Source organism: Erinaceus europaeus, chromosome 2, assembly GCF_950295315.1.
Source record: "Erinaceus europaeus chromosome 2, mEriEur2.1, whole genome shotgun sequence".
NCBI lineage: Eukaryota > Metazoa > Chordata > Mammalia > Eulipotyphla > Erinaceidae > Erinaceus > Erinaceus europaeus.
The window spans coordinates 119,101,413-119,124,710 of record NC_080163.1 but is presented as its reverse complement, the minus strand read 5'-3'; the positions used below and the strand labels follow the sequence as shown (position 1 = coordinate 119,124,710).

The 23,298-nt window shown below is 44.8% G+C and overlaps 1 protein-coding gene across 1 annotated transcript in view; it reads right to left on the bottom strand.

Annotated features, from left to right (window-relative positions):
• SLC7A5 (solute carrier family 7 member 5) overlaps window positions 1-3,429 on the bottom strand; it is a 29,946-nt gene extending 26,517 nt beyond the window's left edge. Inside the window, exon 1 of the mRNA XM_007531425.3 lies at window positions 2,824-3,429. Within this exon, the coding sequence (XP_007531487.1) occupies window positions 2,824-3,346 (523 nt within the window). The 5' untranslated portion in view covers window positions 3,347-3,429. The remainder of the gene's footprint in view (window positions 1-2,823) is intronic.
• Between the last annotated feature and the right edge of the window lie 19,869 nt (window positions 3,430-23,298).

The following is a 23,298-nucleotide window of genomic DNA, read 5'->3' as shown; positions in this document are numbered from 1 at the left end:
GGCAAAAACACCAGAGCAGAGTTAGATGTACCAAAAAGAGGGGACCCTGCCCCCATTTATATGGTTGGTGGGTTTGTTCTAAGCACAAAGTCAACCCTTTCCATAACACAATTCTTTTCACAAACAGAAACTGCAGGAGGGTGTGCCAGGGCACTGAGAACAGTGGCAGCATGGGACTATGCAGCACAGCTCTGTATGGCTGGAGAGATCAGTCAAAGATCTCCCAGGGGCTGCTGAGGCAGCAGAGCTCGCCACCTCTTAAAGAGAAACTCTAGTACCAAGCTTTGGATTAGAATAATAAAAGAACAGTGAAACTTTGCAGGGTTTTATTTTTTTATTATCTTTATTTGTTGGATAGAGACAGCCAGAAATTGAGAAGGAAGGGGGTAATAGGAAGAGAGACACCTACAACAATGATTAACCACTTGCAAAGCTTTCCCCCTGCCAGGTGGGGATCAGGGTCTTGAACCCCAGGTCCTTGCACATTGCCACCACCTGACCCCAAACTTTGTGGTTCTTAACTGCTTTCCCAAATGCCCCTACAATGGTAAGCCCTTCCTTGGACATCCATTCATTATCTTTCTCTTTGCAAAGTGAAACACACTGTTGCCCTGGACAAGTTATCTCCCATCAAGCTCTACTGCTTACCATTACTAGGAACACTATATTTGAAACACACACATACGGGGTTCAGAGAAAAACAACTAGGAAAGATGTCATCCTTGTACACCAGCATGACCATGCTGGCAGGCTACCCCATCCCACCTCAGAGTGTGGGTACTGTGCTAGGTTGCATCCATCACAGCCCCTCCCCTCCCCCTACATCCCCAAAGATCTATCTGATTTTAAAAGGTGAGAAAGATTAATAGAAACAGTACATTTTTTTCTGGGGCCTGGGGCGATAACATGGTAGTTATACAAAAAGACTTTCATGCCTGAGGCACCAATGGTTCATAAACCAGAACTGACCAGTGCTGTTATATTAAAAAAGGATCCATTTTTAAATTAAAAGACTATGGAGTGGGTCTTTGAAGATGCCATCCATGTCACTATATTTCGAATGAAGCATTAAGTCTTCTCTAGCAAAGACAACATGGGACAAAACAAATTCTGCTTATGTCAAAATAAAACTACAAGGTGCAGGGTCATCTTGCCTTTAAAGAGACTTTTCCCAACAAGGGCAACAAAAGGGAATAAATAAATAAAATAAATATAAAAAAAAATTTTTTTTAAAGAGACTTTTCCTCACTCAAACATATCAGCCCATAAACCCTTGTCTCCAACCTCTACTAGAAACCTTAAGGTTTTCTGACCAGGCCCTTGCTATTCCTTATCTTAGATTTGGATTAATGCTGTCTAAAGTTTCAACCTTTAACCTGAGATACACCCTTCTCAAAATGCAAACAGTGGCTCCTGCACCCAACAACCCTATAAAATGAGCCCCAAAGTTATAGAACACTTCCTCACCAAACACCCCACAGGTTCCAAAATCTAAACAGCACCGGCTGGTAGTGCCAGTTCAAACCAAACCAAAATCAGTTCCCAAACCAATAGCTCCCTATTTGTATGCACCAGGGAGATTTGGGCAAGCCCTCCAACCAGGTAGCACTCTGTACACAGGATACTTCCAACATTCAAGTCCCCTACCCCCTACCAAGGAAGGCGTCAAGGAGTGGGCAGAAAAGCCAACAGCCATAAAAACAAAGATCCACATTAATAATATAATTCACATTCCATTTGGTACAATTGTTTTCTTAAATTCTGCAAGAAAATTTTTGCAAAGCAACAATTCTCTTCAGCTAGTTCACTCCAAATTTAGAATATACAAGGACCCAAGTCCATTCCATGAGACCTGTGCCAATGGCTGTTTTTTTTTCTCCCTACAACATGAGACTCCCCATCACATATTTTATCTTCAACCAAGAACCTCTCTCTCTCTTTTACTATTTACTGGGGGTTCAACCTTCAAGGGGCTCATCAACATGGCTGTCGAACCACACAATGTTTACTACCCACAGACTTCTACTACTTGTTTTTGCATGAGTCAGCCTCTGCTTGATTCCTGATAAGCTGGTTTAGAGAGAGCCGGAATGAATGAAAAAAAAAAAGTTAACTACAGTCAGCATTGACAGTCAGCATTGTGGAGTTCAGACAGCTTCCTTTCATACACTCCACGTGGCCTTGCAAGAGGCAGGTGGTGTTACTCAGCCTGCAGCCAGGGAAGGCTGGGTGCTGACCTGAACGGATATAGTGGAGGAAGTGGAACCTCAGCTCTCCAGGGGTCGAGACCATCTGCTCTCTGTTGTTTCCCTAAAGAACCCCAGGTTCATGTGTAAAAATCAATGAATGAAAGCCACATGGGTTTTGTGGCCAGTGACCTTAGCCTAGAATTCTGGGGCTGACCCAGGGGTGTGAGATGCTAGGAGGGAATCATCTGGGATGTTGGATGGCCCAGGGTTGTGTCTGTGTGTGTGGTGGTGGGTGGGAGGGGGTGGGGTGGTCTGGGAAGTGATAGGGTGGTGGTGGGTGGGAATGGAATGACCTGGCGATGGCTGGGTGGCGGGTTCGCCCAGGATGAGGTTGATACTGGGTTTTGCAAGGGCAGGTCTGGAGATTCCAGGGACGCTGGAGGGCCCCGGGGCGCGGTGGGGGGGGGAAGGGCAGCATGTGGAATGACTCGTGCTTGTCCTGGGGTTGGAGTGGGGAAGAAGGGATGCGGGAATGAAGGGAATGAGGGCTGCGGGAGAGGCTGGGTCCGGCAGCATATGCCCTGCCTGGCCTCCTCCACCCGCCCTGCGGTCCCCTCCGGGTGTGTATACTCACGGACGCATAGGCAGGCCACGAGCTTGGCAGCCTCATCGGGCACCGGGCAGGTGGGGAAGATCGGCTTGAGGAGGTAGGTGGCGAAGACGAGGGCCACGATGTACTGCGAGGAGGGTCGGATGATGAGCAGCTCGATCCAGAGCTTGAGGAAGGCGGGCAGCGAGCCGTAGACCTCCAGCATGTAGGCATAATCGCCCCCGGACTTGGTGATGGTGGTCCCCAGCTCGGCGTAGCACAGCGCGCCCACGATGGAGAAAACGCCGCACACGGCCCAGACCACCAGCGCCAGCCCGGGCGAGCCTGCCTCCTTGAGCACGCCCGTGGGCGTCACGAAGATGCCAGAGCCGATGATGGTGCCCACGATGATGGCCACACCGTTCATCAGGGTTATGTTGCGCTGGAGGGTCACGCCTTCGCCCTCCGCGCCCGGCTCCTCCAGCATCTGCTCCCGCGCCTGCCGATCTTCCCCGCCAGCAGTCGTGGGGGCCGCCGCCGCGCGCCGCTTGGGGCCCGAGCCCGCCATGCTGCCAGTCACCCGGCTGAGGCGCGCGCCGCGAATAGAGACTGCCTGTCCACTCAGTGCGGCCCCCAGCCGCTGCGTAAGCCGAGCCTCCAACACGACATATTTATAGCCTGCTGTATGGCCACGCCCCCGTCGAGTGAGGCCACACCCCTCTCGATTCTCCGTTACCAGACGCCAGCCAGGGCCTCTCCCTGCTGCAGCCTGCAAGACTGAGCCCGGGTTCTCCTGATACAGGCTCTGCTTGCGGTGCAAGTGGTCCTGACTGGCTCCGGCTGCACTAACCGCGTCCCTCTCTCGAAGTCTACTCTACATACTCTTGGGATAACCCCCCACACACATACATGCCCCCCAGTTCCTCGGACGGGGCCTGGCTGTGTCCAGACACCACGTGGTCCCGGGTGCCAGAGCGGAGCGCGCTGACAGTTAAACTGAGCTAGGCAGAGTTCTGGTCCTACTACAGCACATAGGTGCCCGCCTCCCACTCCCACTCCCCCTCCCCCTCCCACTCCCTCGAGTTCTAGTGAGCGCCTCCAGCCATCAGGCTACATCTACCATCTCCCCCGCCCCCACCCCCCAGCCCCCTGCGCGCTGTCACAGGTCCCCTTTGCTGGAATCTGGCAGTGTAGCAAGCTGGCTTGGGGCCAAAGCACAGAAGAAGTGAGACTGGGAGGGGAAGGGGTACTTTGGGGCTCAGACAATGCCTGCCTGCCTCCTAAAAGGCGCCTGGCCTGTGAACTAGAGGTTCAGTCCCAGATGGGCTGAGTCGACAGGATCCTCCAAAATCTGCTGACCTAGAGGAACCAGGAAGTGTGAAGGTATCTAGAATCCACCCCCCACTCCCGCCCCACTTTAGTACCCTGGTCCAGCCCAGGCCCAGGATACTAAATAAATTACAGTACTGAGTGAGCCTGGAGCTCTGAGCAGTGGGCAGCACAAGATGCCCTGCTGGGAGCTCATTCCTATAATCAAAAATCCCCATTTTATCCTCATCAAAGAACAATGTGTAGAGAGAGAGGGCTCGAAGACTCTAGGAAACCAAGAATCTATGTGAGCTAAGTTTAAATGAGCCACTGAGAATCTCTACCCCCACATCCAACTGCCCACTTCAAAGCAAGCTTTGGGGGAAGGTTCAGCCTGTTGCTCTTGAACAAATGGAGAAGCACCTGAGGTAAGAAGGCTGGTAAGGTGACCCCAAAGTTCAGAGGCAAACAAGGGTGCAAGATGGTCAGTCATCTTTCATTCTGGAGCATGAAAGAATCCCAGATATTGCTACTTAAATTGACAGCTGCACAGGACGAACAGTTGAAATTAACCTTGAGTTTAGTCTAAGAATGTTTTCATGGACCTTGTCCATGAAAACCACAGCACCACCACCCCAGCAATCCAACCATTTACCTCAGTGTTGATCATTTCCTCTAGACCTTTGGTAGGCTCCATTTCTGTCATTTGCAGCAGCTGAAACTTGATAATGACAAAGGAGTCAATCATTTCACAAAATGCTATGTCCAAGTCCCAGGTTCCCTGCCCTGGATTCAGGAGATGTGTCCCTGTGCCAACCACTGCACTGGGCTCCAACACTAGGCAATGAGTGCTAAGTATCTTCTCCTGTCACAAGACAAGTGATCAGTAATTACAAGTATAAAATTAAAACCATGGTAAACCAGGGCACCACAAGGGGCAGAGGTGTGTGTGTGTGTGTGTGTGTGTGTGTGTGTGTGTGTGTGTAATACGCTTTTTTGAAATGAGAATTCACAGAGATAGCAATGGGAAGCACAGGTACATGTGGGATGTAGGGGCTTCCCAGGGGGATCATGGACAACTGAGAAGATGACAGACAATAATAGGCTATGAGTTTTCCAGAGCTATTGTTACACCACTATTGTCTATTTCTACTTGGTTTTCATATAACATCCTAGATCTCCTGAAAATTTGCTTCCATAAGCACAGATCCTCACAGTGGAGTTAACTCCTGATAAATCCATTGATGTGTATCTCAAACTTTTTAAGTTGTGTGAAATCCTATAACCTTAACCTGAAAAACAAAGCTCTAAAACCTTAGCAAGGTGCGCCATCTATGGGTGCTTTTTTGTTCCTACAACTTCAATTTAATCAATGGTCTTTTCAACGCTAGTCAGTACTGTTACTATATTTAATATGGCATATATTCTCACGAGTACTTGTGGGGAGAATAATTTGAATATTTCAAGGGGGTACTTTTGTTAGTTTCAGTCAAAAACCTGAAAAATGGAAGTCGGGCGGTAGCGCAGCAGGTTAAGCGCACGTGGCACAAAGCGCAAGGACCAGCATAAGGATCCAGGTTCGAGCCCCCCCCCCCCCCAGCTGCAGGGGGGTGTCTCTTCACAGGCGGTGAAGCAGGTCTGCAGGTGTCTTTCTCTCCCCCTTTGTCTTCCCTTCCTCTCTCCACTTTTCTCTGTCCTATCTAACAATGACGACATCAATAACAACAACAATAATAACTACAACAACAATAAAAAGACAGCAAGGGCAACAAAAGGGAAAATAAATTTTTAAAAACCTGAAAAATATATTTCCCTTGGTAATTAGACTTCTAAATTTTTTTTCTAAAAATTTCTATTAAAATTAGGGTGTGTTGAGTAGAGGAGATAGCATGATGGTTATGCAAAGAGATTATCAGGTGTGAGGCTCCAAAATCCCAGGTTCAATCCTCTGCGTCACTATAAAACAGAGATGAGCAGTACTCTGGAAAAAAATATAAGGATGTGTGCAAAGATTTGGCTATGTGGTTGCTTATTATGGCTCTAAGACAAAAGAACAAACAATGGAAATAAACAAAAGTCCAGTATATTTTCCCTGAAAGTTGTTATATTCCCATGGAGGGAGACAGTGTATCCAGTAAAAGTCAGTATATAAAAAGAACTTCCCTGGTTCAATAAGTTCCTGCTATACTAATGAATTGGACAATAGGATCTAAACTCAATGGCCAAATTTGGTGGACTCTTGAAGTGCTTTGATGGGCCTCTCCCACTTTTCTGAAATCTGGGGGAACTGTTGTTTTGGATTGAAAGGCAGTTGGGTTCCTGTTTCTCTGCAGCAGGGTGTAACTTGTCCTTGAGGTTGCTGCCTATTCCTGAGAGGACATTCCCAAGGCCTTTTGGAACAAAGACGAAACACCTTGACACAGCTGATATAAAGGAGATTGTATACAGGGCTTGAGCCAGGTAGAACTGCATATATGAAGGTGATCATCCCCATGCCCACCCTCCTTTATTATTATTATTATTATTATTATTATTATTTTTACCAGAGAACTTCTCAGTTCTGGTGTGTAGTAGTGTTAGGAATTGAACCAGTGACCTCAGAGCCTTAGGCATGAGAGTCTTTTTGTATACCATTATGCTATCTCCCCAGTCTTTGAGCACCCCTTTTAGGAAGCCCCTTTCTCTGATTTGAGGTCTCAGAGGCTCTGGGATTAGAATGGACAATGGGGGAGTTGGGTGGTAGCGCAGCGGGTTAAGCTCATGTGGTTCGAAGCACAAGGACCAGCATAAGGATCCCGGGCTCCCCACCTGCTGGGGAGTTGCTTCACAAGTGGTGAAGCAGATCTGCAGGTGTCTGTCTTTCTCTCCCCCTTCTGGCTGCCCCTCCTCTCTCCATTTCTCTCTGTCCTAACAACAACAACCATAACTACAACAATAATGAAAACAACAAGGGCAACAAAAGGGAAAATAAAAATTAAAAAAAAAAAATGGCCAATGGATCAACATCAGTTGCTCTTAAGTTTTGTTTTTTGTTGTTGTTTGTTTGTTTGTTTTTGGCTCATTTCTGAACTATCTTCTGTTATCTCCAAGCTTCCGATGACTTTCAATTTCCTGGTGGGAAAATGTGGATTGGAGGACTAAATGTGGACTCAAGAGGAAGGGACTGGAGTTGGGGAAGGAACTGGAGTTGGGGAAGGGGTGAAGATACCTGAAACATAAAATTCCTAGAAATAATACATTCTGAAGATGCAATGTATAACTTGGTGTCTATACAATGTTATAGTATATTGTGTATGTGAAAATTACCCAGACTGTAGATCTTAAAAGTTCTTATCACCAACCTGGGAGGCACAATGGACAAAGAACTTTTGCTTTCTCAAGCATACAGCCCAGAATCCCTGGCATTGCTTATGGCAGAGTGATGCTATAATATGATATTATCTATCTCTATCTCTATATCTCTTGACACTAGGGTTATTATTGGGGCTTGGTGCCTGCACAATAAATCCACTGACCTGGTGACCATTTTTTTTCCTTTCAATTTTATTTGATAGGACAGAGAGAAATTGAGAGTTGAGGGGAAGATAGAGAGGGAGAGAGACACCTGCAGACGTGCTTCACTGCTCTTGGGGAGAGGAGGTTTGAACCCAGATTCTCGAGCACTGTGATGTGTGTGCTTAACTGCGTGCCACTGCCAACCCCCTCCCCACTTTCATTCATTTCCTCCTCCTTTTTTTTTTTTTTTTACTAGAGCACTGCTTTGCTCTGGTTTATGGTGATGCTAGGAATTGAACCTGGGGATCAATAGACTTCTGGAGGTGTGGCTTTGGAGTAGCCGCAGCAGCTATGTTTTCCTTTCCCTGATCAAGTAGGAATGACAAAGAGGATCACCTCAGAACACAAGATAGGACTAGGATTCCTTCAGGAACCCTCCAAACCAGCAGGGAGTGCAAACATGTGTAGTTCATAGACTGAGGGATGTAAGGAGAGATTCCTGGGGCTAAAGGCTCATACCTACTCTTAGAAAATTTATAAATAAAAAATTTTATAAAAGTTTAGAAAATTGCATTAAAATGTCTTAAATCTATAATATCAATAAATGTCAATGGCCTGAATTCACCTAAAAGGCACAGAGCAGGAAGATGAATCAGAAAGATAATAAAAGTTTTTTTAAAAGGGAGGGTTGGGTGGTAGTAGCACACCAGGTTAAGTGCACATAGGTACAAAGTACAAGGTTCCTACAGGGGGGTCGTTTCACAAGCAGTGAATCAGGTCTGCAGATGTCTTTCTTTCCCCCTCTATCTTTTGCCTCTTCTCTCTATTTCTCTCTGTCCTCTCCAGTAAAAATGGGAGGGGGGGGGATAGCCTCTAGGAGCAGTGGATTTGTTTTTTTGGTTTTTTTTAATAATTTATTTCTTTATTGGGGAATTAATGTTTTATATTCAACAGTAAATACAATAGTTTGAACATGCATAACATTCCCCAGATTCCCATTTAACAATACAACCCCCACTATGTCATTCATCATCTTTCATGGACCTGTATTCTCCCCACGCACCCACCCCAGAGTCTTTTACTTTGGTGTAATACACAAATTCCATTTCAGGTTCTACTTGTGTTTTCTTTTCTAATCTTGTTTTTCAACTTCAGCCTGAGAGTGAGATCATCCCATATTCATCCTTCAGTTTCTGACTTATTTCACTCAACATGATTTTTTCAAGGTCCATCCAAGATCGGCTGAAAACGGTGAAGTCACCATTTTTTACAGCTGAATAGTATTCCATTGTGTATATAGACCACAACTTGCTCAGCCACTCATCTGTTGTTGGACACCTGGGTTGCTCCCAGGTTTTGGCTATTACAAATTGTGCTGCCAAGAACATATGTGTACACAGATCTTTTTGGATGGATGTGTTGGGTTCCTTAGGATATATCCCCAGGAGGGGAATTGCAGGGTCATAGGGTAGATCCATTTCTAGCCTTCTGAGAGTTCTCCAGACTGTTCTCCACAGAGGTTGGACCAATTTACATTCCCACCAGCAGTGCAGAAGGGTTCCTTTGACCCCACACCCTCTCCAGCATTTGCTGCTGTTCCCTTTTCTGATGTATGACATTCTCATAGGAGTGAAGTGATATCTCATTGTTGTCTTGATTTGCATTTCTCTGACAATCAGAGACTTGGAACATTTTTTCATGTGTTTCTCGGCCTTTTGGATCTCTTCTGTAGTGAATGAATATTCTGTCCAAGTCCTCCCCCCATTTTTGGATGGGGTTATTTGTTGTCTTGTTGTTGAGTCTGGCAAGCTCTTTATATATGTTGGTTATTCAACTCTTATTTGATGTATGGCATGTAAAGATCTTCTCCCATTCTGTGAGAGGTCTCTTGGTTTGGGTAGTGGTTTCTTTTGCTGTGAAGAAGCTTTTTAATTTGATGTAGTCCCATAGGTTTATACTTGCCTTAGTCTTCCTTGTAATTGGATTTGTTTCATTGAAAATGTCTTTAAAATTTATGTGGAAAAAGGTCCTGCCAATATTTTCCTCTAAGTATCTGATAGTTTGTGGTCTAACATCCAAGTCCTTGATCCACTTGGAATTTACTTTTGTATTTGGTGAAATCTAGTGGTTCAGTTTCATTCTTCTGCATGTGTCAACCCATTGTTTCCAACACCATTTGTTGAAGAGACTCTGCTTTCCCCATGTAATAGTCTGGGCCCCTTTGTCAAAGATTAGATGTCCATACGTGTGGGACCTCATTTCAGGTCTCTCAATTCTATTCCACTGGTCAGTATGTCTGTTCATGTTCCAGTACCAAGCAGTTTTGATGACAATGGCCCTATAATAAAGTTCGAGATCTGGGAGTGTGATGCCTCCGGTTCTGTTCTTTTTTCTCAAGATTGTTTTGGCAATTCTAGGTCTTTTCTGGTTCCAGATAAACATTTGTAGCATTTTTTCTATTCTCCTAAAAAATGTGCTTGGGATCTTGATAGGGATAGCATTAAATTTGTAGATGGCTCTGGGTAATATATTCATTTTGATGATGTTAATTCTTCCAACCCATGAACATGGAATATCTTTCCACTTCTTTGTGTCTTTTTCAATTTCTTTGAGTAGTGACTCATAATTTTCAGTATACAAGTCTTTCACTTCTTTGGTTAGGTTTACTCCTAGATATTTTATTGTTTTTGTTGCTATAGAAAAAGGAACTGATTTCTGGATTTCAATTTCTTCTAACTTAGTGTTTGCATAGAGGAATGCCACTGACTTTTGAATGTTAATTTTATAGCCTGACACATTACTGTATTGCCTGATGATTTCCAAAAGCTTCTGGAGCAGTGGATTTGTAATGCAGGCACGCAGCCCCAAAGATACACCTGGAGGAAATAAATAAATAAAAAGATGGAGAGAGGAGAAACACCTACAATTTTGCTTCACCATTCTTGAAGCTTTCACTCTGCTTGTGAGGAGTGGACTTGAACTTGGGTCATTGAGTATTGTAATATGTCTGCTCTACTAAGTGTGCTACCACCTGGCCCCTGGTTGTTTTGTTTTGTTCTTGTTTCTTTGTTTTTAGATAGAGGCGGGTGGGGTTGGGGGGAATGAAAGAGACTACAGCACCAAAGCTTCCTCTAATGTAGTGGGGGCTGGGCTTGAACCTCACTTTTTCTTCTAGCGTTTGCCCTTCTTCCGTAGCCAGTTAATGGCTTTGAAAGTGACTGGGATCCATGTGGATTCAGTCGGCTAGGAAGGATCATCAGTTTCCCCAATGAATGGGTACTCACGGGATGCACCACGGGAAGGTCGATCCAATGCATCCCTGTGCACATGGCAAAGCAGTACATTATCCAAATGAGCAATTCAACTAGCCCAAGGCTGTGGTTTTTTTTTTGTTTGTTTGTTTTTAATTTTTTTATACTTATTTATTTCCCCTTTTGTTGCCCTTGTTGCTTTTTATTGTTGTTGAAGTAATTGTTGTGGTTATAGATGTCATTGTTGTTGGATAGGACAGAGAAATGGAGAGAAGAGGGGAAGACAGAGAGGAGAAGAGAAAGATAGACACCTGCAGACCTGCTTCACCATCTGCAGGTGACACCCCCGCAGCTGGGGAGTGGGGGGCTCGAACTGGGATCCTTAAGCCAGTCCTTGCGCTTGGCACCACGTGCGCTTAACCCACTGTGCTACCTACCACCCAACTCCCCAAGGCTGTAGTTTTAATTATGGTATATTTCCAAGGTGATGGCCTGTTTGTAGTTTTTATTTTTGCCTTTTCTTTTCTTTTCTTTTCTTTTCTTTTCTTTTCTTTTCTTTTCTTTTCTTTCTCTCTCTCTTTCTTTCTTTCTTTCCCCCCCTGATAAAGGCAGAGAGAAAGGGAGACTATAGCACAAAGCTTCTTTCAGTGCTTTGGAGGCCAGGCTTGAACCTGGGTCTTGCACATGACAAAGCAGCATACTATCCAAGTGAATTATTTCACCAGTCCTCTTTTCTTCTCCTTCTTTCCTTCCTACCTACCTTTCTTTCTTTAATTTTCTTTAATGAAAGAGATATACAGAGAGAAAGACACAGAGAGACCAGAGCACTGTTCAGCTATAGTTTCATGTTGGTGCTGGTACATTGAACCTGGGAGCTAGGAGTGTCAGGTCCAAAAAGTCTTTGCATATGCATTATGCTGTCTCCACAGTCCTCTCACTCCTCTTTTGCCCTCATGCTTTCTTTCAGGAAAAGGCTTACCTGACATGCTCCTTCTCGGTGGGGAAGCTTGCCCTCAACTATGGACATCCTGACCTGTTCCTTCTCAACCACGTGGGAGAAACGTGTTTTTTTTCACAGAGCAAGTGTCCTTTCTTCTTCTGAAAATTTGTTTTTAAAAGCCCCATTTCCATTACGCTCAGTTGTTAATTTTTCCTGTCTGCATGGCTCACAAAGGTGGGCTGGTCCTTAGAGACATCCGCACTAGGGTCTCTGTCCCAGTTAATATGTGTAAATGGAGAATATTTAACTGAAGCCTGAACTTAAAGCTCTGTAGTCATTTAATTCTGGTCACATCCACAGTCAGACCCACAAGTGATCCCTGTTTGTAACTAAAGGAAGAAGGAAAGTGGGTAAGTTCAGACAGTACATGGGTGCCTGCCTGTGTGCCTGACTGGTTACCTCTAAGTCCTGGCTGTGTCCCTGCAGCCACACTACCTCTGACATAGCCACCAGACCACTTGCCCCCACCCCTCCCCACCCACACACTTCTGGAGACCAGCCCATGTATCCTTCTAGATCAAAGAAAACTTGATTTTTAAAAAATATTTATTTACTTATTTATTCCCTTTTGTTGCCTTGTTGTTTTCTTGTTGTAGTTATTATTGCTGTTGCTTTTGAGATTGTTGGATAGGACAGAAAGAAATGGAGAGGGGACAGAGGGTAGATAGCATACTGGTTTTTTTTAAATATTTTATTTATTTATTCATGAGAAAGATAGGAGGAGAGAGAAAGAACCAGATATCACTCTGGTACATGTACCGCCAGGGATTGGACTCAAGACCTCATGCTTGAGAGTCTAGTGCTTTATCCACTGCGCCACTTCCTGGACCATATAGAAACTAGTGCCTGAGGCTCCAAAGTCCCAGTTTCAATCTCCCGCACCACCATAAGCCAGAGCTGAGCAATGCTCTGGTAAAAAAGAAAGGAAGGAAGGAAGGAAGGAAGGAAGGAAGGAAGGAAGGAAGGAAGGAAGGAAGGGAGGGAGAGAGAGAGAGAGAGAGAGAAAAGAAAGGAAGAGAGAAGAGAAAGACAGAGAGAGGGAGAGAAAGAGAGACACCTGCAGACCTGCCTCACCACTTGTGAAGCGACTCCCCTGCAGGTGGGGAGCCTGAGGCTTGAAACTGGAACCTTACACTGGTCCTTGTGCTTTGCACCATGTGCACTTAACCCACTGTGCTACCTACCGCCTGACTCCCAGAAAACCTTATTTTAATAGCTCATGGAATTCCTTGCATCTTCCTCCCCCTTGTCCAGAATAACGCCTCATTCCAGAAGAAGACACCTATGATGGGGCTTAGAATATTTTTGTTTGGGGTCAGGGATAGAGAGCATAATGGTTATGCAAACAGACTCTCATGTCTGAGGCTCCAAAGTCCTAGGTTCAATCCCACCCACCACCATAAATACCAGAGCTGAACAGTGCTCTGGAAAAAAAAAAAAGAATTTTTTTTTTACATTTATTTGTTTGTTTTCCCTTTTGTTGCCCTTGTTGTTTTTTAGTTATTATTGTTGGTGTTATTGACATCATCATTGTTACATAGGACAGAGAAAAATCTCCATTTTTCTCTGAGGAGGGGAAGACAGAGGAGGGGAAGACAGAGAAGGGGAGAGAAAGACAGACACTTGCAGACCTGCTTCACTGCCTGTGAAACGACTCCCCTGCAGACGGGGAGTGGGGGGCTCAAACCGGGATCCTTATGCCAGTCCTTGCGCTTCACGCCACATGCACTTAACCCGCTGCGCTACTGCCCCACTCCCTGTTTATTTTTTTAATCATGCCATGTTTGTATAACCATTTTACTAACTCCCCATCCCATAACCATGCCATGTTTGAGCCCAGGGTTTCATTCATGTGTGATACAATACTTTCAAGACCCAATTTTTATTCTACATAGAAAGATGGAGGGGTTTGGGAGGTTAAGGAAGGGATACCACTCCACCATCCTTGGAGTCCCCCCTGGTGCTACTCACTGCCATGCTATATGTGAGATGCTATACAGCCCTTACTTAGCACATTACCTACTTACCTGCTGAACCAGCTCTTGAGTGCCTCCTTCTTGGAGTCTTTCCAGATTCATCTAAGTGCCCCACAAGGTCACCCATTTTCTGAAGCTCATATGGGTATACATGTAACAGTACCTGGAACTGCAGGTGCAACTAAAAGCCTTGGGAACTTCTTCTTTTTCCCAGTCTTTATTATTATTATTATTTCTTTATTGGGAGATTAATGTTTTACAGTCGACAGTAAATACAATAGTTTGTACATGCACAACATTTCCCAGTTTTCCATATAACAATATAATCCCCACTAGGTCTTTCTCTGCCATCATGTTGGTGCAGTACACTAACTCCAGTCCTTGGGCACTTCTGAGTCATGGTTAGAAGCAAAGTTAAAGATCTGAGAGCAGGGCTGGGTGGTGGCATGCCTGATTGAGTGCCCGTCTTACAATGCACATGGGTTTGAGTTCCCACTCCCCTTCGGGGGAATGTTTCATGAGTGGAAGCAGTGTTGCAGATATTTCTCTGTCTCTATTCTCTCTCTCTCTCTCTCTCTTTCTCTTTTAACCAGAGTACTGCTCAGCTCTGGCTTATGGTGGTGTGGGGGACTGAACCTGGAACTTCAGAGCCTCAGGCATGAAAGCCTTTTTGCATAACCATTATGCTATCTACTCCGCCCCCTTTTTAAAAAAGTCTTTAAATTTTTTTAAATATTTATTTAATAGAGACAGCCAAAAATTAAGAGGAAACAAGGAGATAAAGAGGGAGAAAGACAGATACACCTATAGCACTGCTTCACTACTCTCAAAGCTTTGCCCCTGCAGGTAGGGATAGGGGGCTCGAACCCTTGTGCATTATAGCATGTGCACTTAACCACATGTGTCACCACCTCGTTCCCTTCTCTTCCTCTCTACCACCCCTTTGCATTTCTGGTAGTCTCTGTCAAATAAATAAAGATAATAAAAAATAAAAAAAGATTTGAGGGCTAGGTTGTTCACTTATTGTGGGACTATGTGAAATCCACGTGAGACCCAGCAATTTATGGCTCAACAAATTAAAACAAACAAATGAAAAAAATAGTTTGTCTGCCCTCTCCTTGCTCATTTCATCCCAGCCCCTCCAGTCTCTGCTGCTTTATAACTTTCTAGAAACATCTGCTTGGTAACCGTGTGACTCACCACCTCTTCTCCTATAATTTTTTAAAAATAAATTTTTTAATATTTTTATAAAGTTTATTTATTTATTTTATTTGATAGAAAAGAGAGAAATTGAGAGGGGGAGACAGTAGGGAGAGAAAGACAGTGACACCTGCAGACCTGTTTCACTACTCATGAAGCTTTCCCCCCTCAAGTGGGGACTAGGGGTTAAACCTGGGTCCTTGTGTGTGGTAATATAAGCACTTAACCACGAATGTCACCACATGGCCCCTCATGCAAATCTTTATTCACATGTCAGCTTCTCACCAAGATCACACTGGGGACACTGCCACCCCACATACACACACCTGAAGAGCCCATAGATTCCAGCTCCCTGCTTGCCCCTTTGCCTTAGGTAGTTGTTAATCTCTGTGGCATATTCCTCACCTGCTAATGATGCCTATCTCTTACTGTCTAGCTTGCTGATGCATATACCACAGAGCTTGGCTAGCTTTGTCATTTTGCTCCCAGGATTAGTTGTTTGACATTAACTTGCTATAAAGTTGTGTATTTCACTATGAAATAATAGAACCAGCCCAGTAGTATGTGAGGTGGGTCTACATGAGGAACCTGGATGGTGTCCCTATTGTTAGCAAGGCCTTTGATTTGTGTTTGTTTACATGTTCAAGGACTTAGAACACCTGCAGACTGACCACACACACACACACACACACACACACACACATACACACCCGGGTTCCTAGAATCCAGTAAAAAGGATCAGAAGGTTTTCACTTAAAAATAATTTTCCCATTTCAATGCAATGAGAGAGAGAAAGGAAAAAAAAAAACCACACCATACACACTCTCAAACTGACACAGGAAATTCTGACAGAGAAAAAAAATGTCTGCATTGAAAAAATACACAGACTTAATCTTCTGTACAGCAGTTGGAGGTGTATATATTATAGATGGCAGAAACAGAGGACCTTTACTTCCTGTTGACATACATTTGAACATGTCCCTGCATGTGGGAGCTGGGCATCTCTAGTGCTCGACATCATGAGTGGAAATGAAACCTGTGTACCCATAAATGTGAGAAGGAGGTAAGTCTCAACTTTACCTTGACCTTACTCCTACTCTGCCTGCTGGATTGTCAGGAGAATTTGTCCTGCACCTGCTCCACCCACTCGTCCCTCTGATGATTCTGTGGACTTCTCAGGTTAGGAGAAACTTATTTGTTTCAGGGCCAGGTGGTGGTGCACCTGGTTGACTATAGATATTATCGAGATTCAAGCCCTCAGTCCCAACTGCAAGGGGTAAGGGTGGGAGGTCATCATCAGGTCTACAAGTGCCTCTCTTTCACTCTCCCTCTCTATCTTTCCTTCCCCTCTCAATTTCTCTCTGTCCTATCAAATAATAAAAAAGAAATAAAAGAAAAAATACGTGCAAATTATTCGATTTCCCACTTTAGGGTAGAATTCGATTCTGTAGCCTCCTACCTCTATCATTTGCTTTCTCCCACCCACCAAGCTAGTATTTAATAGATCCCCCCCCCCACAGACACCTTTTTTCTCTTTATTTTCTGATGGAGGCAGAGAGAAATAGAGAAGAAGTGGAGAAAAAAGAGGCAGAGAGAAAAAGAGACACTGAAACACTGTTTCCTTCCTTGTGAAACTTCCCCCTTGCAGGTGGAGACTGGGGACTTGAACTCAGGTCTTCTTGGATGCTAAGAGGTGTGCTATACCAGGTTAGACACCTCTGGGTACATAAAATATTTTTAATTAATTGATCAATTAATTAATTTTACCACCAGGGTTATCACTGGGCCTCCATATTTGTACAATATCACTACTCCTGGTGAACCCTTCCTTCTTTTCTTTCTATCTTCTTTCTTTTAGATATAGAGGTGGGGTAGATAGCATAATAGAGTCCCAGGTGGTGGCGCAGTTGGTTGAGCACACATGTTAAAATACACAAAGACCCAGGTTTGAGCCCCTGGTCCCCACCTGCAAGGGGAAAGCTTTGTGAGTGGTGAAGCAGTGCTGCAGGTATCTCTCTTTTTATCTCCCTCTCTCTTTTTAAAAAATTTTGTTTTGTTTTGTTTTGTTTTGTTTTGTTTAATGAGAGAGGGAGCAAGAGAAAGAAAGATAGAAAGACCAAAGCACTGCTCAGCTCTGGCTTATGCTGGTGCTGGAGATTGAACCTGGGACTTCAGAGCCTCAGACATGAAGGTCTTTTGCATAACCATTATGCTATCTCCCCAGCCCTTACCTCCTGCTCTGTCTCCCTTACCCTCTTGGTTTTTTACTGTCTTTATCTAATAAATAAAGATAATAATTTAAAAAAAAAGATAGCATAATGATTATGCAAAGAGACTTTCATGCCTGAGACTCCAAGGTCCCAGGTTTAATCCCCTGAACCACCATAAGCCAGAGCTGAGTAGTGCTCTGGAAAAAAAAAAAAAATACAGGGTGAAAGAAAGAGAAGGAAAGGGGCCTGGGGGAGGAAAAGAAAATAGGGACACCACAGCACTATTCACTGCTCATGAAGCTTCCTCCATGCAGGTATGTTCATGTGGTGGCAAGGGATTTAAACCTGTGTCCTCATACATTGTAAGGTATGTATTGTAGACAGCAATGAGATACCACTTCACTCCTGTGAGAATGTCATACATCAGAAAAGGTAGCAGCAACAAATGCTGGAGAGGTTGTGGGGACAAAGGAACCCTCCTGCACTGCTGGTGGGAATGTCAATTGGTCCAACTCCTATGGAGAGCAGTCTGGAGAACTCTCAGAAGGCTAGAAGTGTACCTACCCTATAACCTTGCAATTCTTCTCTTGGGAATATATTCCAATGAACCAAACACAACCATCCAAAGATTTGTGTATACCTATGTTCTTGGCAGCACAATTTGTAATAGCTAAAACCTGGAAGCACCCCAGGTGTCCAACAACAGATGAGTGGCTGAGAAAGTTGTGATATATATACACACACACACAATGGAATACTACTTAGCTATTAAAATGGTGAATTCGGGAGTCGGGCTGTAGCTCAGCGGGTTAAGCGCAGGTGGCACAAAGCACAAGGTCGGCATAAGGATTCCGGTTCGAGCCCCCGGCTCCCCACCTGCAGGGGAGTCGCTTCACAAGCGGTGAAGCAGGTCTGCAGGTGTCTATCTTTCTCTGCCCCTCTCTGTCTTCCCCTCCTCTCTCCATTTCTCTCTGTCCTATCTAACAATGACAACATCAATAACAATAATAACTACAACAACAACAAAAAACAACAAGGACAACAAAAGAGAAAATAAATAAATAAATAAATAAAATATTAAAAAATAAATAAAATAAAAAATAAAATGGTGAATTCACCTTCTTCACCTTATCTTGAATGAAGTTTGAAGGAATCAGGACCAGCTAGAAAGAGAAGGATGAATATGGGATGATCTCACTCATAGACTGTTGGTCTGCTTCTAAATTCTGCTTCTAAGACCTCTTCTGTTGCACTGCTTAAGCTGTAGTCTATTTACATAATCACTGTGTTACCTGGGAACTGTCCTTCCTGCAGGGCATTGGTTTAATCCCCACTGGTTCAAGCGCAATTTTCCTTCTCCCCACCCCCATCCACATATTTCCTCTTCCTGACACTTCCGCCTCAGGAGATATATATAGGACAGGATTGTGATTAGAGATAGCTAGATCGAACTGCATCCCCGCTCGTTAATAAAGATTGAACTGCGTCCAGCTCAGCCATGAGTCCCTGGTCATCTCTCTCCCGCCCGCGAAGCTAGACCAGCAATAGACAGAAGCTGAAAAACAAGATCACAAGGGAAAACACTAAGCAGAACTTGGACTGGAGTTGTTGTATTTCACCAAAGTAAAAGACTCTGGTATGGGGGTGGGGGGGAGGGTTCAGGTCCTGGAAAATAATAGAAGAGGAGGACCTAGTGGTGGTTGAATTGTTATGTGGAAAATGGAGAAATGTTACACATGTACAAACTATTGTATTTTACTGTTGACTGTAAACCATTAATCCTCCAATAAAGAAATTTTAAAGTATGTATTTTATTTGCATGAGCTATCTCCAGGCCATATTTTATCATTTTCTAAAACCAGAACACTGTTTAACTCTGGCTTATGGTGGTGTCAGGGATTGAACTTTAGGACCTCTGAGCCTCAAGCATGAAAAAAATTTGGTGCTTAACCCACTGTACTATCTCCGTCCTATTAATATTTAATTTATCACTGGAATTGGTAGCTATGGATGACAAACCAATATATGCATAATCTGTGAGCACATGACACATAGGTAAGTCAGAGAAAGAAATCTCAGTAGGATACATAGCACCAAGGAGCAGTCACTCTCCTGGCTACTGCCAATTAAAGTCAACAGCAGGAGGGGGGGGCAGGGAAGCTTAGATACTGATAGAAGGAAGTTTTGAGCATAACCAAGAAGGAGGACTTTCCCAGGAAAGGAACAGCATGGTCCAGTGGTTTGGAGGCACAACTGGTCAGAAGAACTAGGCCTCAGGGGCTGAGCGGTGGTAGCATAGCGGGTTAAGCACACATGATGTGAAGCTCAGGGACTGCCTGGCTCAAGCACCCAGGTTCCCACCTGCAGGGGGGGGTCGCTTCAAAAGCAATGAAGCAGGTCTGCAGGTGTCTTTCTCTTCCCCTCTCTGTTTTTCCCTCCTTTCTTAATTTCTCTCTGTCCTATCCAACAAAAACAGCAATTACAACAACAATAACAACAACAACAACAACAACAATAAAACAAAGGCAACAAAATGGAAAAAAATGGCTTCCAGGAGCAGTGGATAACCCTGGAGGCAAAAAAACAAAACAAAACAAAAAAAACTGGGCACTCACTTATTTCCATGAGTGGAGATTTATTTTGTGCTGTGATTGAGTAAGTTGTTGAGGCACCACATAGTGGGGGGGGGGGGGGAGTTATGAATGTGCTTAAAACGTGAGCCCAGTGGATGGTGCCAGACACAGACAGGGAGAAGGTGATGAGGGAGCCCTGAGCTCAGGGCAGAGGCTGGGGAGGGGGAACATGCAAGGAGTCTTAGAGACATCATTCTGCACAGAGGGAGACATGGAAAGGAGCTTGGGTCCCAGTTGCCTGCTCAAATCCCAGTGTGCCAAAAGCCTCTAAGAACCCGCTGCTGCTTTGAGCAGGAAAGCAGGGCAGCCAAGTCCATCCACCCTCCCCCACCTCTGCACTGCTACAAAGAATGAGTTAGGTAAGAACTGAGAACTGGAAGTTGCTACAAAAATTCAGAACCAGATCAGCCCCCTAAGTCTGGCCTTCGTGTTGGTAGTTGGAAGTCCTGCTTTCCTGAGATGAAGCCAAGGATTCCTTTCAGTAGGAGAAACAAACCCTAGTAGAACAAGGTGACTCACTATTGTTGGGATACCACTGTATGGCAGATATAATCGAAGGTTCTAGATAGGCTGCTACAGTGAGTAAGCATTACAGTCTACAGGAACATGCAATTAGTGAGGAGACATGAGGGCCCCCAGAAACACCACAGGGAACACACAGATTCCTCACCATCAGTAACTGGGCATCAGGAAAAGGTGGAGTACAAGGTTCACTGCATAATAGTGGAGGATTTGGGGAATGGTGAAATATTTCACTTGGGTAACATGCTGGTCTGCCATGTGTGAGACCTGGGTTCGAAGCCTGGCCCCCACCCCATCGAAGGAAGCTTTGATGCAGTTCTCCCAGCCCCCCCCCATCCCTCTTTTCCCTACTCCTTCCCACTCTCTCCCTCTCCTCTCTTTTCCTCTCCCTCTCTGACTCTATCTAATGAAATAAAACAAAAACAAAAAACAAAGGAAAATGGAGGGCTGTCTCAAGGAGGGAGTACTGAGGAGACTCAGCCAGGTCCTTGGCTACTCCAAGGGATAATCTCTGAATGTCCATCAATTACTCCAGAATGTCCTGGGGAAAGGGCAGGAGGACGGGACATTTCCCATGATGAAAACATAACATGAAAGCAAAGGGAGGAAGCCTTGACCTTTCACAGTTGGGCCAGAAACACTACAATACAATGGGAGGCCCGCTTTCACAGTTGGGCCTCTACACAGGGTGCCTGTGTTTGTTTTTGTATGCATGTGGCTTTGAGGGCTGACATCCACATCTTTCCTCCCACTGTGTTTGTGGCCTCACTGCCTTGCAGCTCGGCATGGCTCCTGAGAGAACCTCCACACCTCCAGATTCACGCCAGTTTTAAAAATAGCAGACAAAGGAGAACCTCCACCAGGACAAAGGCAATTATGTACTCAGAAGAAAGGCCTACATCAAAACAGAAACAACAGTGTCCTAGCTCTTGTTGGGACTCTTGTGGGGACATGATACTAATCTATGGCACATGGGGCCAGGCTCAGGGTGTGCTAGTCTCCTCCACAGTCCCTCTGGGTCTTTTCTCAAGGTCCCCAAGTTCCTGGAGAAGCATCACATGACTGTTCTTCCCCAGCCCAGGCTTTGCTTGGAGACCCACTCTCCAATTTCAGACATTCGGCTTAAGCTTAGATGTTGCTGAGGGTCTAAGCAGGTGCCTTTCTGGAAGGAGTTTCCAGAATCTTATAGAATCAAATGTCAATTAAATTGGAAAAATTCAGGACTTTGTCTTTTTCCTGTGCACCTGCTTATCCTCCTTCATTTCACTGCCCATGTCAGAAGGGGTAAGAGCGGACTGTTGCCCATGCCCAGAAACCACCTACAATCTAGGGGAGACCGTGACCCCAGCTTCAGTTGTTTTGTTTTGTTTTTCAGAGCTCTACTCAGCTCTAGTTTATTGCTGGTGTGGGGAACTGAACCTGAGACTTTGGCATGAGAATCTCTTTGCAGCTATCTTTTACTCCTTTCAGCTTCACTTCTAAAAAGTGGGGGAGATATTAAGTCACTAATAATAAAAAATAAATAAATAAAATAGAACATGGAAGAGAGAAAGAGGGAAAGAGAGCTGAACAGTGCTCCAGTAAAGAATGGAACAGAGGGCAAGAGTAGATAGCATAATGGTTATGCAAAAAGACTCTCATGCCTGAGGCTCCAATGTCCCAGGTTCAATCACCTGCACCACCATAAGCCAGAGCTGAGCAGTGCTCTGGTAAAAAAAAAAAAAAAAAAAGGAACAGAACAAAACATCTCAAAGAAAAGCAGTTTTGAAGTCGGTGAAACATCTTGCTTGAATAGTGAGCTGCTTTTCCATGAGCACTATCCAGGTCCGAACCCAGTTACCATTGCAGGAAGCTTCAATACTGTTCTCTCTCTCTCTCTCTCTCTATCTCTCCCTCTCTCCCTCTCTCTCCTCATACATATGTGGTTCTCTCCCCTGATCTCACAGCCCAAGCACTTGGGGTAACTTGTCAAAAACTTCATCCTCACATTCTGGGAGGTGGCATAGTGGCTAGTACATTGGAGGTCCCAAGTTCAATCCCCACAATTGCCAGAGTGATACTCTAGTTCTCTGTGTGTATCATAAATAAATAAACATATCTAAAAATAATTCACTCCTGGGACTCCAGGAATCATCAGTTGCAGCCCAGTACCCTGTCACTATGCCTAGCACCTTCATTCTCTGCCTGGCCTTACTTATTGTCCTAGAGCTCAGGTGGGTATTCTAGATATTCCCTGTCCCATCTGCTGGGCTTAGAACCCTCAGTGTTGAGTGGGTAGCAAGGGCTTCTTTAAACTGAGTACAACATCCACCTATGAAGTGTGGACAGGACACTGATGCAATCCCCTTCTGTGATTTCTCATAAGGAAAAACTACATGCTGCCCAGGTCAGGAGCCAGAGCTGTCCTCCCAACATGGTGATGCTATCACAGATGGCATGTATGCTTTAACTCAAACAGCGATATGCAAATAAAGTCAACCCTTGATCACAATGACCACAATACAAGTGCTGGGTGGCTAGGTGTGCCCAGTGACTGCAGCACTAGAACATTCCCACTATCATGGAAAGTGTTAAGGGACAAGGCAGCTCTAGAGCACAAGAAGCGCTAAGGAACATGGAAACACTGGAACATCCCACCATCCCTGGATATGCTAAGTGACAATGCAGACCTGGAACATTCTATCATTACAGTAAGTGCTAAGGAATAGGGGAACTATTAAACATTCTATTATCCCAGGGAGTGCTAAGGGACAGAAATAGAATAGCTCTGGAACATTCCACCATCATGGGAAGTGCTAAGAGACAGGGGCACCACACACCACACCCCCCACACCCACCCCCACTCACACACTTCCCTCAGTTCCCTTGTGCCTTTCCCAATCTACCCCTCCCCCAGAAGATGCTCCCTCCCACCTCCTCCCACAC